General features: G+C 43.6%; 1 protein-coding gene across 1 annotated transcript; it reads left to right on the forward strand.

Annotated features, from left to right (window-relative positions):
* The first annotated feature begins 548 nt into the window (after positions 1-548).
* Positions 549-13459, forward strand: Commd9 (COMM domain containing 9). Its single transcript, XM_010612563.2, has 6 exons — positions 549-616; positions 6619-6744; positions 8420-8559; positions 9966-10000; positions 11069-11172; positions 12249-13459. Exons 1-6 carry the CDS (start codon positions 566-568, stop codon positions 12387-12389), a joined length of 597 nt encoding a protein of 198 aa, XP_010610865.1. The 5' UTR covers positions 549-565; the 3' UTR covers positions 12390-13459.
* Positions 13460-15921: the final 2462 nt, after the last annotated feature.

Below are 15921 nucleotides of genomic sequence, written 5' to 3' on the forward strand. Positions count from 1 at the left end.
GGGACTACAAGATGCATACTAAAGAGTCGAAATGATTCAGTGTCCCCATCTGGATAAATCTAATAATCATACCAGCTCTTATATAGTGGAAATTATACACGCAAATTCTACATTTTACATTTTTTGAAATGGTGTGAGTGTAAATTCCAAGAATTCTAGTATGCATAGTCTTGTAATTCCAAGTCTCCAGGTACACGTATTACTTCTAAACAGCAAGGCTTCCAAGGCGCCTAACAACACCGCGGGTACATTCCCCAAATCAGCCTGCCCAGCACACGGGTCAAGGGAAAACTGGCTTTCTTAACCATGTAGGTAGATAAACCAAGTCAATTTGATCCCCTGAAAACCATCCTCTGCCTGCGTCCTCCCGGAATCTCGGTCCTCGCGTAGCCGGGTTTAGACCTCTAGCCACAGAGCCCACCTTGAGTCCTTTCAGGTCCACAGTGTCGCTGGCGAACCCACTCCTGCCACCCTGAAGGACTACAGACCCCGGAATGCCTAGCGCAGACGGCTGGAGCCACGTGATCGCGCTCCCCGGGAGGCGTCTTCACGTGACTCCGGGAAGATGGCCGCCGTAACAGCCAAGCACTTTGCAGCACTGCAGAGCCTGCTGAAGGTAAATTGAGGGAAGGGAACGCGTGCGGCTGCGTTTTGGTACCCGGACTTTGTCTAAAGCAGGAATTAGGAATAAACTAGCGGTGGTTTGGAGCCACCATTCTGCCGCTGCTTCTCTGTGTTACTCCGGGCAAATTGATGCGTCCTGAGTTTATTAAGAGCAGGATCAAACAACACCGAGAGAAGACAGGAGAAACAATGAGATGAAAGCGTGAAGGTGCTGTTTAAATGCCCTCTGGGACTGTACTAGTTTTCAGTATTGGTGCATGGAGGTGGTAATTGCTAGCTTTGCGTTACGAGCTCCCCTTTTCACCCAGCAGTCTTTTCACTCCTGGTTAAACTCTCCGTCTGCAGCCACCCGGGCCTTGGAGTTAGGATGTGCCCTGATTCTCCCGAGGCCTGAGTTTCTTCCACTCACTTTGGCCAGTATAGGGGCCAAAATACTCTCCTGATCATTTGTTTGAAAGATTGTGAAGTTCAAAGAGATGTTCTTTAAAGGTCGTAGTAAAGCTCAAATTAAATGCTAGGTTGGAATTACCTGTTGTCACTAGCTGACATTACAATGGTCTGTTGCCTGCTGTCTTCCTTCAAGAAAGTAAGATCCAGAAAGGAACTTCTCTTTCTTTCCTTTCTTCTCTCCTTAGGTAAAAAAGGTTGAGTTAATTACACTAATTTCATGGCATAGCACGTCAGTTCATGAGATAGCTCTAATTTGTGTTACTTATTTTGTAATGTCCTCCCCAGTATTCATTTGCACTCTCCAGGCCTAAAGGCATTTATTTTGTTGTCACAATGTATCCCAACATATAGAACAACACCCGGGATACAGCATGTGCTCAGTAAGTGGCTGTTAAATAACTGAATTAGTGTAGTGACTTGGCTGCTGATTGGAAACCTAGAGTTTTCAGCTTTCAACCGAGTGCCTTTTCACTTCGTTGTTTCTGCTTTGCACACTGTCTCCTGCGCATGGTTGTCTTGTGGACTTTTTTCTATAATAAAGTTTTGAAAACGAATATATTGCATAGTTACAGAAAATGCACCAATCATAAGTGCACAGGTTTATCACTTATTACATACCCATGTAACCACCACAAAAAGTAAAAAAATGAAACATAATTGATGCTTCAGAGTCACTCTATTGCTTCTTCATTATTTTCCCCACCCTCCTCACTGGCAATAACCACTATCATTCTTCTAACACAAAACTGGGGGCCATATTAAGAGTCATAATCACAAGATACAATGAATGTTTGAATATTTTAAAAACATATTGTAATAAAAAATATTGCCATCAATACCCCACAAAACTCTCCTCCTTGCTTGCATCACACTTATTCCATCTTTTTTGTCATTTTCTGAAACATTTCTAGAAAACCACTTTTGTGTCTTACAATAGTAATGGTTACTTTGAGATCCTGAATCAACTCAAGTTTACCTTTCATGGTCATTTTGATTTGGGGAGGATAGCCAAAAGTTGTATGGTGCCAGATCTGGTGAATATCATGAATAAGAAAACACCTTAATGTTTTCCCAAGCCTGCATTTCCAATGGATGACACTCAGTAGTAGCATTCGCAGTAGTTTTGGTCACACCTCATAAAGACAGTCACAAAAAAGGGCTTCCAGAAAGTGGCAGGAATGATGGGACAAATGTGTTTGAGGTGAAGGGGAATATGTTAAGTGGGATTAATGGCAATGTGTCTTTTAGTGTAATAAATTTTAAAAATGCAAGCACATCATACGTTTCAGTCAGCTAGTGTTTGCTAGGTCTGCCATGACAGAGGACAAATTAGGTGGCTAAAACAGCAGAAATTTATTGTCTCACATTTCTGGAGGCTGTAAGTCCAAGATCAAGGTGTTAGATGGATTGGTACTTCCTAAGGAACAGTCTGTTCCATTTCTCTCTCCTTGAAAACGCTGACATATCTTGGTTTATACATTGCTGCATTCATCCTTACATGGCATATTTCCTTTGTCCAAATGTCCTTTCCTTTCTGTTTTTCTCTTTTTTGGGGGTGGGTGGTGGTACTCAGGGTGGACCCGAGGCTTTCACAATGAGCTGCATCCCAGCCTTTTTTAAAAAAATGAAGACATTGATTAAATTTGATTAGTCCACCCTAAAAGTCTCATCTTAACTAATTACATGTACAACAACACTATTTCCAAATAATGTCACATTCTAAGATGACTAGGGATTAGGAAGAAGGAAGAATACAGTTCAACCCATGACCCTTTCTCAGAGCAAAAGATTTAATTTGATGACATACAGTTTGTTGTTTTTTTCTTTTATAAATTATGCTTTTGGGAACAAGTCTAAAATCTTGCCAAGTCATAAACCAAAACTTTCTTATTTTTTCTAAAAGTTACAGTTTTCCATTTTATATTTGTATTTTAAGTCTATGATTCATTTTGAGTTGTATATAAAGTTTGTAAGGCTAAAGTTGAATAGGGTGTTGTTGTTGTTGATATCCATTTGTTTTGGTACCATTTGTTGACATGGATATCTTTCCTTCATTGAATTGCTTTTGCATCTTTGTCCAGAATCAGTTGGACATATTTGTGTGGATATATTTTAGCATTCTCTACTCTGTTGCATTGATCCGTGTGTGTATCTTTCTGAAGGTGCTGCACACTCTTGATTGCTGTAGCTATATAACTTTGAAATTAGATAGGTTGATTCTTTTAGTAAATTCTTTATCAAAATTACTTTAGATATTTTACTTCCTTTGTCCTTCAAGGTAAATCTTGAAACTTTTGGCTATATCTAAAAAAACCAAAAATCTTTCTAAGCTTTTGATTAGTGTCTTAGTTACTTTTTCCATTGCTGAAACAAAATATCCAACATCCATAAGTTAAAGGAGGAAAGGTTTATTTGGGCTCACATTTTGTAGAGGTTTCAGTCCATAGTGAGCTGGCTGGGTGGCATGGCAGAGGAGAAACAGTGCTTGGCAGAGCAGACAGGAGGTGGGGTGGCAGCAAGCTTCCCTTATCCTAGGCAGGTTACAAGCCTTTTGAGTGGTGCCATCCACACACAGGGTGGGCCTTCCAATTATCCATACTCAGAATTATGCTCAACCAATCTATGGACTAATTTAGTTATCACACCCTTACTCCATTTTCAGACCTTTGGACACCTTAGATATTGCCACCTCCAAAAAGCTCCACATGTAGGACATGAGGCTTTGTGTGGGGACATCTGGATATAAGCCATAGCAGTTTGAATTGCATTATCCTATATACTAATCAAGAGAGCATTGACATCTTCAGAATGTTGACTCTTCCAGTCCACAAACATGATATCTCTCTATACTTAGATATTCTTTGATTTCTTCTGAATTATGTAGTTTTCAGCACACAAGTCCTATATTTCATTTTTTGAGCAATTTCAAATGCTTTATTTTTACAGTGTAAATGAAAATTTTTAATTTAAATATACACCGTATTTTTTTATCAGCCCTGATATATTTATTGCTCATTTCTGTTTGTTAAAATGTAATAAAGATTTTGGGTCTATTTTCATGAGGGATATAGTTTTCCTTTTTGTACTGTTTTAGTATCAAGGTAATATTAGCTGTAAAATGCATTGAAAATGCTTCCCTCCTATTCTGTTTTATGAAACAACATTGTATAGAATTGGTTAGCTCATTTTTAACTGTTCGTTAGCACTCTCCAATGAAGCCAGCCAGACCTGGAGGGTTGTTTGTTTTAACAAGTTTTATTAAAGTTATGAGTTCAGTTTCCTTAATAGCTACAGAAATATCCAAATTTTCGATTTCCTGGGGGAAACTGTAATAGTTGGTGTTTTTTTGAGTAATTGGTCCATTTTGCTTCTGATCTATGCATTTAATCCCGTCAATTCTTTCCTCAACACTTCAGTGGTTTGGTCCTGCAAATGTTGATAGACTGTTGTCTCATTTCTTTTTAAGTTCCCTTGAGACTTTATGAAATTTGATTATTTAGAAATGTGTCACATTTCTAATTGTTTAGATGAAATAATAGAATGTGTTCTCTCTTTTTTTTATGGGCCAGAAAATGTTCTTAATATTAAACTAGAAATCAGTAACAGCTTTTTTTTTTGTTTTAGAATTCTGCTTAGATTTAATCTGTAGTTTTAAAATGCATTTCTTTTTATAACTTTTTAGTGTTTGCTTGAATTACTGCATTATATATGCATAGCTTATTTTAATAGTTAGAATGAGGTGTAGAAATTTTACTTCCCTCTGTGTCCTTTTACCTCCCCTCACTATTGTCTTAAAAATTTCCTTTCTTTACATTTAGAATTTCATCAGTGTTACAATTTTTGTTTCTGCCTTTTGAAAATTCATGGGGAAAAAAGGAAAACTTTCTGGTTTTGTATCTACTTTTGCGTGTTCTATTCCTTCTTCCTGATACTCCAAGATTCTTTCTTGTTTGAGGAATATCTGGTTTGAAAGAACTAACTGCTCTATGCTTGAGGTGCCAAGAGACCAAAGAAATCTGTCAGGCATATTTGGTTTACTGACCATGCCAGGATTCTGTATGTAATGCTCCACAGACCACTGTAACACAGTAGTTTTGGTTTTCTATAATGTGCTGGCAAACAGTGGGAAAAGGTAAGGCCATTGTTCCTCAAGGGCAAATCTTGATGGTTATAATTCAGGAGGGCAGCAAGCTGGATCCCTCGGCTTGTTTTATTTCTTTTCTGTGTAGAGAATGTAATTTTGCCATTATTTTGTGGTAGATCTAGTGATGGAGTTTTTAAATTATCTTTATCAGTGAATGAATGAGTGTCTTGATTTCCTCTTCATGCGTGAAGGCTATTTTTGCTAACTGTAGGATTCAAGGTTAGTGTTCTTTCTTTCCTTTCATCACCTGAAAAATATCGTGCCACTTCCTCTGGTCTTTGTGGTTTCTGATAATTGTTTACTTTAAGTAGAGTAGTATTTCTGTCTTCCCACTTTCAAGATAATTTGCCCTTCATTTTCAGAACTTTAATTTTGATGTCTATCTTGGTGTGAGGCTTTTAAGTATTATATTTTTCCGATATAAAATTTCTGTTTTATTCTTAACATCTTCCATTTCATTGCTGAGACATTCTCCTTTTTTATTCAAGCTTATTCATAATTACTTAGTCAAGTATTATTATCAGGACTGCTTTAAAATCTTTTGTCATTCAGCTTGAGATCTTTCTGGTTCCTCATTTGATAAATTGTTTGTGTGTTTGTTTGAAACCTGGACTTGTTCATAGTACGCTCTGAACCTCTTATAATTTAGCTGGTTTTCTGTGACACTGCTCAGGTGTGGAAAGCAGCCACTACCTCGTTGGAAGAAGTCCAGGTTCCCCACCTGACACCTGTCGGTGTCTGAATGTAGCAGTTTCTTGCAACTGCTGCTAGAAGCTCTGTCTCCTTCTGGTCTTTGTTAATACCACGGGGTGGTGGGGCTTCTTACTGGCTGGTGGGGATGAAGATGCCAGCAGCCTACTTGGCCTTCTGTGTTACCAACGTAGTAGCCTCAGGGGATTCCCACTTGGCTTCTGTTGACATCAGTGTGGTGGCTTCACAGTTCTTCCTGTGATACTTGAATGAACTAGAGCAGTTATTGGTCTTGGTATCTTGTCTACAGATAGTGATATTTATCTGGAGATTTTTTTTTTCCTGTACTCGTTGGCATTTCTGGGTTACTCTCTTCACATCAAAGTCTAGAATACACGAGGCAAAAAAGAAAATCCAGGGAACTCACCGTCGTGTCATTGCTTGGTTCTCAGGATCATAGCAGATCTACCTCTTCTCTTCCCCTTTCAGAGTCATCTTAATGTTCGTTTTCTGTATAGTACCTAGGAATTTCAGTTGTACTTAGCAGAAAGAATAGATAAAAGTATGTCTGGTCTGTCTTCCCAGACCTAAACATGTCACATGTACCTTTAAATCTTAAGTCTCAAAGATGCCACATACTAAGACAATATTATGAAGGAAAAAAAAAACGTGTTTTGAGTCTTGACTTGTTTTCCCATGTGTGAATGTAGGCTTCCTCGAAAGATGTTGTCAGACAGCTGTGTCAAGAGAGCTTTTCCAGTTCATCCCTTGGCTCAAAAAAACTCTTGGATATGACGTGTTGCAGCTTGTCTGTGACCCAGGAGGAGGCAGAGCACGTAAGTGTGGTCAGAAACAACTTGTGACCAGTTCCACTGGCCACTCGTTAATCTCTCTCTTTCAACTTCCCAGTTGTTGCCATGTTCTGAAGAAAATTTCCTCCCCAAATGGCTGTCAACATTGCAGATTAATTTTTTTTATTAGTGAACTCAAAAGCTTTTTCTTTGAACTCTTCCTTATCAGTAAGGCATGGATGGGAGAACTGTACCCAGAGGCAGAGCTCCCGACCCTTTTCTTTTCACACTTTTCAGACAATGGAGACAAAAGCCAACCTTGGTGATTTTTCTTGCCCAGCCTGTAACTTGCTGGTGCCGATGAGCTGTCAGCTGGATAGCTTAGGGCAGACTTTTCAGGGACCGTGGGGCAGAAGTGTGGAGCTCTGAGTTGGGTACTGCTGGGTTCAGTCAAGTTCTTCAAGGGGGTTTTGGGTACTTCAGCTTTCTCATCCCTCTGCCCCACTGCAGTCTCCTGCTCTGGTCACCTGATCTCAGCAGGTGGCCAAGAGGAGATGACTCCTGCTAAGTAATGTAGCAGTGACAGCCTTACTGTTTTCAGGATAACTGTGTTTCTAAGACAGGCATCTCTTCATCCAAATAGGCTGGTGGTGTTATTCCTTTAATCTGAAGTTTTGCTCATTGAAATCTACTACAGAAAAATTATAAGGCAGAACCAAGAGTTTGGAAGTGACTTATCAGCTTAGTTTTTACTTCCTTAAAGGAGACACTGAGGCAAGTACTAGGGTGCAGCTAATTTTGGGGAGGTGATTCTAGAAGCACAAAGGAATGGGCAGGAAAAATCAAATAGGGGAGGGAGACCAGCCCATGAAGTGTTTTAACGGGCTGTGCACTAACTCCCGCCCCTCACTTCTGGGTTGTCTATCTAGTGAAGCAGGCTGCAGTGGCACCAGAGAAATGGTTACCTCTGGGGTTTCTTGGGCTCAGAGAACATCATCGTACTCACAGATCACTACAGACCACACTGGATGACAGATTCCCAGAGACTTGGGAAGGGGACACAAAGCAGGCGGGGCTTGCACTCCTCTTTCACAGGGGCAGTCCACACAGCCAGCCAGAAGCTGTTTGTTTTCTTTGCCCTTCCAGGTGACAGCTTAAGGGCCAGGACAAGAGACTCCTGCCACCCAGGATTCAGAGCCCACACTCCACAGGAACCAGTATATCTTGTCACACTTTGTCAGCACAGCTTCTGGTTCTTGCAAGGAGATTGCGGCCCCACTCAGGGAAGCCCAGTGCTGCAGGCCCTGGCTGTCTGCGCATTGGACCAATGCAGGGTTGCCTAGTAACCCAGCCACCTTTCAGCTTCTCTCAGGTTACTAGGGAAACAGTCCCAGAAAGTTAACTGAAGGTCAGATACCTCCACAGAAGGAAAGGGGCTGTATTAACCATTCGTCTATGTGTAGAGAGTTTCTGGCCATCCAGCAGCTTCCTAGGCAGGGCCACAGTACCTGTGTTCTAAAGCAGCAGGTGGACCCAGTGGCCGAGGCACACAGGGCACCAGTAGCTGCTAGAGGCATCCACACTCCTGTGACTCATTCAAGTGTCCATGTCAGTGTGCAGTTGTGGAACCTGTCCCTGTCACTGCCACTGCCCCTACCCTTGGGTTCTGCCCCTGCCCCCTGCTTCTCCTGCAACTACAGACCTGCCTTCTGTCCTGCAGCTACTCCAAGCTCTGCACCGCCTCACCAGGCTGGTGGCCTTCCGAGACCTGTCCTCTGCCGAGGCGGTTCTGGCTCTCTTTCCAGAAACTTTCCACCAAAACCTCAAAAACCTGCTGACGAAAATCATCCTAGAACATGTGTAAGTGCTTACTTTTTAGAGTTCTTCCTTTCATGTCTTATTATTTTTAGTTTCCATTTTAGAAATAATAATACTATATATTCATTTTTGAAAATTTAGGAATGGCACCTAGAAGCCTGCTACCTAGAAAGTTAGCAGTATTAATTCCTTAATGAAAAGTCTTTTACCACATGTTTATCATTTCTCATATACATATATACATATACATATATATAAATATATATGTGGAGAGGTTATTGTATTTTTAATAGGAAAAGGTGCCATTTTGTATCTTGCTTGTTTTTAGTTAATAGAATCAACACAAATTATATTTCAGGTCAATAAGTACTTACCTTCAGTATCATTTTACATTTTTAATGGTTAAATGTAAAATATATTCCATTATATAAAGGAATTGGGTTTAAGATTCTTTAGTGGTATACTTTTAGGATATTGGCAATTTTTCACTCTAGAGAACAATTTACAGTAGAATCTTTGCCCCTTTGTTTGTTTATTGGTACCAGGGATCAAACTCAGGACCTTGAGCTTGCATGGCAGGTGTAGTGCCACTGAGCTAAATCCCTGGTCCTTGTTCCTATATTTAATCAGTTCCTTACTGGGCCGGAGGCCCTGAACACATTGGGTTTGACGCCCTTTTCCACCAGTAGGATACAAGGCTCCCTTCTCCCCCACACCTTTACTAAGTGGATTTTTTCTTATCTTTTCCCAGTTCTATAAACTCATTTCAGCTCACATATCATTGAGATTAGTGATGTTGAGTGTTTTTTTCATGTGTTTGTTGGTCATTTTAAATTTCTTTTGTGAATTATCTGTATATTTTCTGAGCTGGCCAGATCTTTTACCACACACACCCACACACCCACATGCATGTGCGTGTGCTCTTAAATAGAATTGGTATTATCCAGCAGAGGGCTTGAACAGGTTTCTACTAACTATACTGCCTGTTTTCCAAGGGATTTGCTATTTATTTGGAGCTTTAGCACTCCTGACCACATCCTGTTCTGACTCTTAGCATCTCGTGGTGACGCTGTCTGCTGGAGTCAGCCAGGCCATGTTCGGTGTGTTTGGCGTAAGTGACGTGCTCTGTGTCCTGGTGCTCAGTAGTGGACACATTGGCCTTTTCTCTGTTTGTCCTTGAGAACAGTAGCGCAGTACAATCACAATGCATTAATCTCTTTCTTGTTTGTCCAGCTATAAGCTAATAGCACTATGGCCTTAACCTCACTGAACTTCATAAAACAAATAAACAAAGACCTGCTTTTTGGAGGGAGGGCTTTTTAAGGTCCTTTCCTTTTAAGAGCTCTGAAGATCATAGGAAAGGCAGAGGCTCAGGCCTCTCTCATTATGAGAAAACGCAGTTTCATCTCTTTTCCATTATTGTTTCCTCCTTTTTCCCTCTCAAACAGATCTGCTTGGAGAACTGAAGCCCAAGCAAATCAAAGTGAGTACCCCTTCCTTACCCCTGTCCCCAGCCCTAGCTCTGAACCTGCCGAGTGATCAGAGACTATAACCAAAAATCAAAAGGAATTATTCTAGTCTCAAATCACTCTTGTGTTTTTTTCTTTGAAGTCCACTTTTGAATTTTTCTCAGATTATAAACATTATTATAGAATCGTGTTTTTAAAATACAGTATACAAAGCAGAAAGTGAAATACTTAATTGCATTAGTCCCTTTCCCATCACTGGGACAAAATACTCAGCACCTGCAACTTAAAGAGGTTTATTTGGTTCACAGCTTCAGTGGGTTCAGTCCATGGCTGTCTCTGACACAGAAACAGTACAGAACAAAACTGCTCACGTCATGGCAGCCAGGAAGCAGGAGAGAAGGGAGTAGCTAGAGATGAGAATATGCCAGTGCCCCTGATGACCTGTCCCTTCTGACTGGGCCCCTCCTGATCATGAGACTTTTGGGGGACATTTTAGATCTAAACCATATCAGTAATTATACTTTAATAAAGGAAAAAAATTAACAGTAATTGAAGTTACTTTGAAAGATTGAATAAAAGTGAGTGTTTAATAACACTGAACCAGTCACAGTTCTGGAGTATTTCATCTGCGCCAAGCCACCGCATCCTCTCAGCATCCCTGTGCAGTGTATAAGCTGAAATGATCCCCGTCTTTCAGAGGAAGAAGCAGCAGCTCAGAAGTTAGTTGGGTGGTAGAAACCTGTGTTCAAACCGCGTCTTTCTTTAAAGCAAGACCTCTTACCACTGTTGCCATAGCGACACTCTTCCTAAGACTCAGGCCATGACGTCTTCTCTGCCTTGTGTCACTTTTCACCCTGTTGTGATCTGGAGGGTTGGGTCTTCAGGCGGAAGCCTGTTGATGCCGCCCACTGTAAGTTAGTTCTGAGGGCTGATGGCCTTGAGCCGTGGGTCATCAGCCCATCTGTCTGTCTCTTTCAGAGACTTGTTGCATAGCTCAGATGTATTTTATGTGTACACCATACCATAGAGGTGTGGCAAACGTGGGTGGCATGAGTAACTCTGAGTAAACTGTCCTTCCACAGTCTCTCTGCCACGCCTAGTTGACCTGGACTGGAGAGTGGATATCAAAACCTCCTCGGACAGCATCAGCCGCATGGCCATCCCCACTTGCCTACTCCAGATGAAGGTGAGTCCACTGTCACGCCGCTCGTTGGATGGGAAGCGGGAGCAGCAGTAGCCTGGCCCCCCGTGGCCATCTCCGACACCAGCCACTGACATCCCCATAAATTAGAGAAAAACATACATGTGCCTGCTTATTCACAGACTGCACCACTGTATTCACATATGAATATAATAGGACACACACCAAAAGTAGAAGTTTTAAAACAGTGAGAGAAATGCAGAACATTTTTTTATTTATTTACTGACAACTAAAGGTTTAAGTTTAGCTTTAATGGTCAGAATATATATTCAGATTTCAAATAGCCTGCTGGGTTTTTTTCAGTGTCCTTTCGCCAACTCCCCCCCACCCCCCATACCGGGATGGAACTCAGGGCCTTGTACTTGCAAGGCAGGCTCAATGCCACTGAGCTAAATCCCTGGCTTCCGACTTCTTATCCCGTAGGATTAGGCCACCGCTCTGGTGGTGTGGCTATGCAGCTTTGGTTGGTGGTGAAGTGTCAGCTCTTCGTTTTCTCGTTCATGTGCCCTTGCCATTGTCTTCACTTTGTGGTTGTTCCAGGGATCTCTTACAGTCACATCCCACTCCGTGAAATGAGGTAAAACTAGATAGCACTTGCTGTATCTGCTTCAGTAACCCAGAAATGCAAGGAAATGAAGTAGGGATACCTCTGACAACTACACTGGAAGTATTAGGCCAAATTTATTTCTCTTTTAAAGATGAGATTTAAAAATCTAGAAATTGCAATATTTTTCCTACCTTCCATGGATTATTTTTTTGTACCACCTAGAGCTCACTTCTTCAAGTACTGGTGTGAACGTGTGATGGCTCATGTGGGTGCTGAGCCTTTGGATGTTGGAGCGTGAGTGGGCCTCGGTGTGGCCTTCTCCGGTGCCCGCAGAGGCTCTGTTGCAAATGGAAAGTGACGCAGGCCTCTGAGCACCTCCTTCCACCCTCCCCAGTTGCCAGCTGGCTCAGGGCTCTCAGCAAAGACTGCAGAGGCCCCACAGGACTGAGCAGGCTCACGTCCAGGGAGATGGGAAGAGAGAAAGCTTTGACTGTGGGCCACATTCTCGTTGCAGATCCAAGAAGATCCCAGTCTTTGTGGGGACAAACCCTCCGTCTCTGCTGTGACCGTGGAGCTGAGCAAAGAAACGCTGGACACTATGTTAGATGGACTGGGCCGCATCCGAGACCAGCTTTCTGCTGTGGCCAATAAATGAACCCACCAGCTGCCAGGGCCACCGCCACTTCTGTGTGGCAGTGCCGAAGCACCTTCCCTTGAGGCAGCGGCTGAGCTGTGGGCTGGCAGGGTGGGGGGGTGGGGGGACTTGCTCACATCCACGAGGCACAGAGAGATAGGGAGGAAGCAGCTGGACCCTTGCTGTTCTTTTTTCTCTTCCTCAAGCTGTTGCACAGAAGCCTCTGTGAAAGGCTCCTGAGTGCGGCCTGCTCACTGCCATGCGGTGTAGGGAGCACATGCAACATCAGCTGCCTCAGTATGGGGGAGATTCAGGCCCACACTGTGGAACTTGCTTCCTGAGTTCATTTCCACCATTAGTTCTGATGGCTTCATTTCCAGCTTGGGAACAAATGGAAGCAAACGAATGAGGCCAGCAGCATCTGCCTCTCTGTCAGAAGCCAGGAGAATCTCACGGAGCTGGGCCACCGCAGTGTGGTTCCCCCAGGGCGTTCCCTTAGCTCTCTCACCCTGCCGGAACATCTCCCAGCTGAGGAAGTCTGAGCCACTCCTGGGGGAGGAAGCGAGAGTACTGCAGTTGGAAATAAATAACAGTTATGATTCTGGTCATGATTCTTTGCACCTCCGTTGTTGCCTTTGGCCAGTGCTACCTTATTCTTGAAGATTCCAACTTCCTGATTCCCAGCCAAGCCCATGACCCCTGGTGTGACATGAAACACGGCATAGGAACCTTCTTACCACCTTCTGTGCTTGTGCTGGTCATATGGAACAGAAAGGAGCAAGGTTGACAGCCTGCATTGTTACAAGAGTCATGACTGTAACGAAAGGACACTGTAAGATCATCTCTGCTAGGTGCCCCCGTGTGTGAAGACCTTTGCTTCATCCAGATCATCCCGCTGCGAGCAGTTTGCAACCTGCTCTCTGAGCTCTGTTTTGGCAGCTTCTCTAAGGGGTGTACCTGGAGTGGATGGAGGAGTGGGACCACAGGTTAAGAATACAGTGTGCACTTGGTGCTCAGGCCACCAGGATCTAAGGCTGGCTTTGCTTCTTAGGTTCAGTTCTTTCCCACACCTTTTTACTTACTATTATTAAATAGGTACAGTAATAGTGCCTACTTCATAGAGCTTCTGTTCAGATGAAATGATACGACATACCTAAAAGCACTTAAGTGTTTACGGCTCATAGGAAAGGCTCAGTAATATTAGCTTCAACTATTAATGGCAATGAAAGCAGAAAGTTCTGCACATTGATGGCTGTGTGAGAAGGAGCGCTGCTGTCCTCCCTTTACTGATGAGGAAACTAGCTCATTGAGGTTTAGTCACCTGCTGGCAAATGGCCTTGTTAGGACTTGGGCCCAGATTTCTCCCAACTTACTGTGACATGGGCCTCAGCAGGGGGCACTGGAGCTCTGTACTTAGCTTCATTTGGAAAATTCTGAAACTGAAATAGGAAAAAGCTTACCTGTGCTCACCCAGTGAGAGGTTAAAAAACAAATTTCAACCCCCCGCCCTTGCTGTTTTTAAAGTGGTTCAGCCAGCTGTGGTGGTGCATGTCTAATTCCAGCACGTCAGGAGGTTGAAGCAGGAGGATTGCAAGTTTGATCCCAGCCTGGGCTACTTAACGTGAGACACTGGCTCAAAACTTAAAAAGACCTGGGGATGTAGCTCAGTGCAAAGGTCCTGGGTTCAGTCCCTAGTGCTATAAAAGAAAAAAATTAGCAATTCTGAACCCTTCTGGGGCCATACCCATTGACAGTCTGATGAAGGCTGTAGCTCCTTTCTGCAGGAAATGAACACCAAATTTGAACACGCTGTGACAGGTCAGGGACTCCTGTAGCCAGCCTGCTACTTACCGGTTGAGAGCCGCTAATTTTAGCCTCACCATGAATTTATCTCTCTTCTCTTTCCACTCGGTGACCTGTAAACAGGTCTCAAATCCCTGTGCTCCTGCCCTTTTCACAGACCTGCCAGAGAAACTAACTTGAAGCAAGGATCCCAGCAGTTGGACATTTCTGCACCAGACTGAGCTGAACAGAGCCACCTGAGTGCATGACCCATGGGAGGGTCCGTGAATGCTTCCTACCCTTTTCCTCACCCGCTCATTGAGGGCTTTGTCCTCCGCTGTTAGCAAGGATGGCTTGTCTGCAGGTGCCATATTTCTGGCGGGCCTGATCCCCAGTTCAGAAGGACTTTCTGGCTTCCTATCTGTTGATCTGACGAGTGGTTCCTTCCCAGTAGTACTTTAGGTGAGGAAGCAGCCCTTCCTCTAGGGCTCAGTAAGGATTTGATATGCAGACTCCAACCACAGAAAGGCAAGGATGGAGCGGGCTGTGCTCCTCGCTGCCTAAAACATTCCACCTATCTGGCCACAAGAGTGAGCAGCAGGCTCATCCTGCTCAACATGTGTGCCAGAGACTAAATGTGCATGACTCCCCCTGGGGCCAGTGTGTCTTCCCCTGGGCTTTAACTGACGGAGTCAGTGGTGATGACCAGCACCTCCTGTGCTTTGATAGTGAGGTCTGTGGTTCTGTCACACAGAGAAAGCCCAACTGCAGGGAGTCCTGGACTCCAGAGGTTGGTTGAGAAGAAGCTAGATCTTTCCCCCTTTTCATTAAACATTGAGCTGCTGGTCTCCAAGGAAGGGACCTGTTGTCTCACTGCAATAGGGAATCAGTCACAATAGCAGAAAAGTATGCAACCTTATCTACATCTGCAGAGCACTGTGATCCCCTCCACACCGACCCCACCAGTGGCCCTTGACACAAGAGCAGGGCACTCTCCGTGACTCCCAGGAACAGGCTGAAGTTTGACACAGCAGAATTTGGAAAGAGAAGTGGTTTATCAAGTTGCCAGGGAGCGCATAACCTCCCGGACCCCAGGCACTTCTACCCAGGTGATTCAGGTAGCCTCTTGTCATTGCCATCCCGTCAGTGGGTTATGCCTGTCCCTTAGTTCAAGATCTACAAGGTTAATCCCTCCTCATCCTCTCCAGGGAGATCTTTTCAAGCCAATTTCCTGTGTAACTGCAAGTTCTTGATCCCAGATCCTGGATCATAGCTCAGTGCTTTACCTGGAGAAACGTTAAGTGCCCCTGGGTGCTCTGCACCAGATTCTACCCTATGAGGCAGCTTGGGGAAGACACAGCTTTTCAGGAGTCACAATTCTAGGTCAGGAATGTATGATAACAGCTGACAAAAAACACCACCCGGTACTGTTAAGCAAGCAGCAGTGCTTCAACAGCCAGCTGGGCCTTCCCAAGCAGTGGCTCTGCCTACTGGGTCCAGGTAGTAAGTCAAGAGCAATCTAAGTTCGCACCACCTCCGTCTGGCACAAAACCACCTGCTTGCTGCACCATTTGTTCTAAAGATGTGTAGCGGGTTCGTTTCAATCAAGAATGGTAAGATGCAGGGACATGGAAGTGACTATCATGAACAAAGACGCTAATGCTGACAAGACATTGATGCCTAGGACACAGGAAGCAGAACATGTCATAGAGCCACATGGGAAGGGTCAATGTTGGTCGGGAGGCAGAAAGGGAGAGGCCAGAGTCTATCG

The sequence above is a fragment of the Fukomys damarensis genome, unplaced genomic scaffold, assembly GCF_012274545.1.
Source record: "Fukomys damarensis isolate Sample0158 unplaced genomic scaffold, DMR_v1.0_HiC HiC_scaffold_27, whole genome shotgun sequence".
Lineage (NCBI taxonomy): Eukaryota > Metazoa > Chordata > Mammalia > Rodentia > Bathyergidae > Fukomys > Fukomys damarensis.

Bases quoted from the DNA above. Each gene is read 5' to 3' on its own strand.
- Commd9 (XM_010612563.2), top strand. From the start codon at position 566: ATGGCCGCCGTAACAGCCAAGCACTTTGCAGCACTGCAGAGCCTGCTG. The intron at 8,560-9,965 runs GTAAGTGCTTAC...CCTCTCAAACAG, and splicing joins AAAATCATCCTAGAACATGT to ATCTGCTTGGAGAACTGAAG. The intron at 10,001-11,068 runs GTGAGTACCCCT...GTCCTTCCACAG, and splicing joins TGAAGCCCAAGCAAATCAAA to TCTCTCTGCCACGCCTAGTT.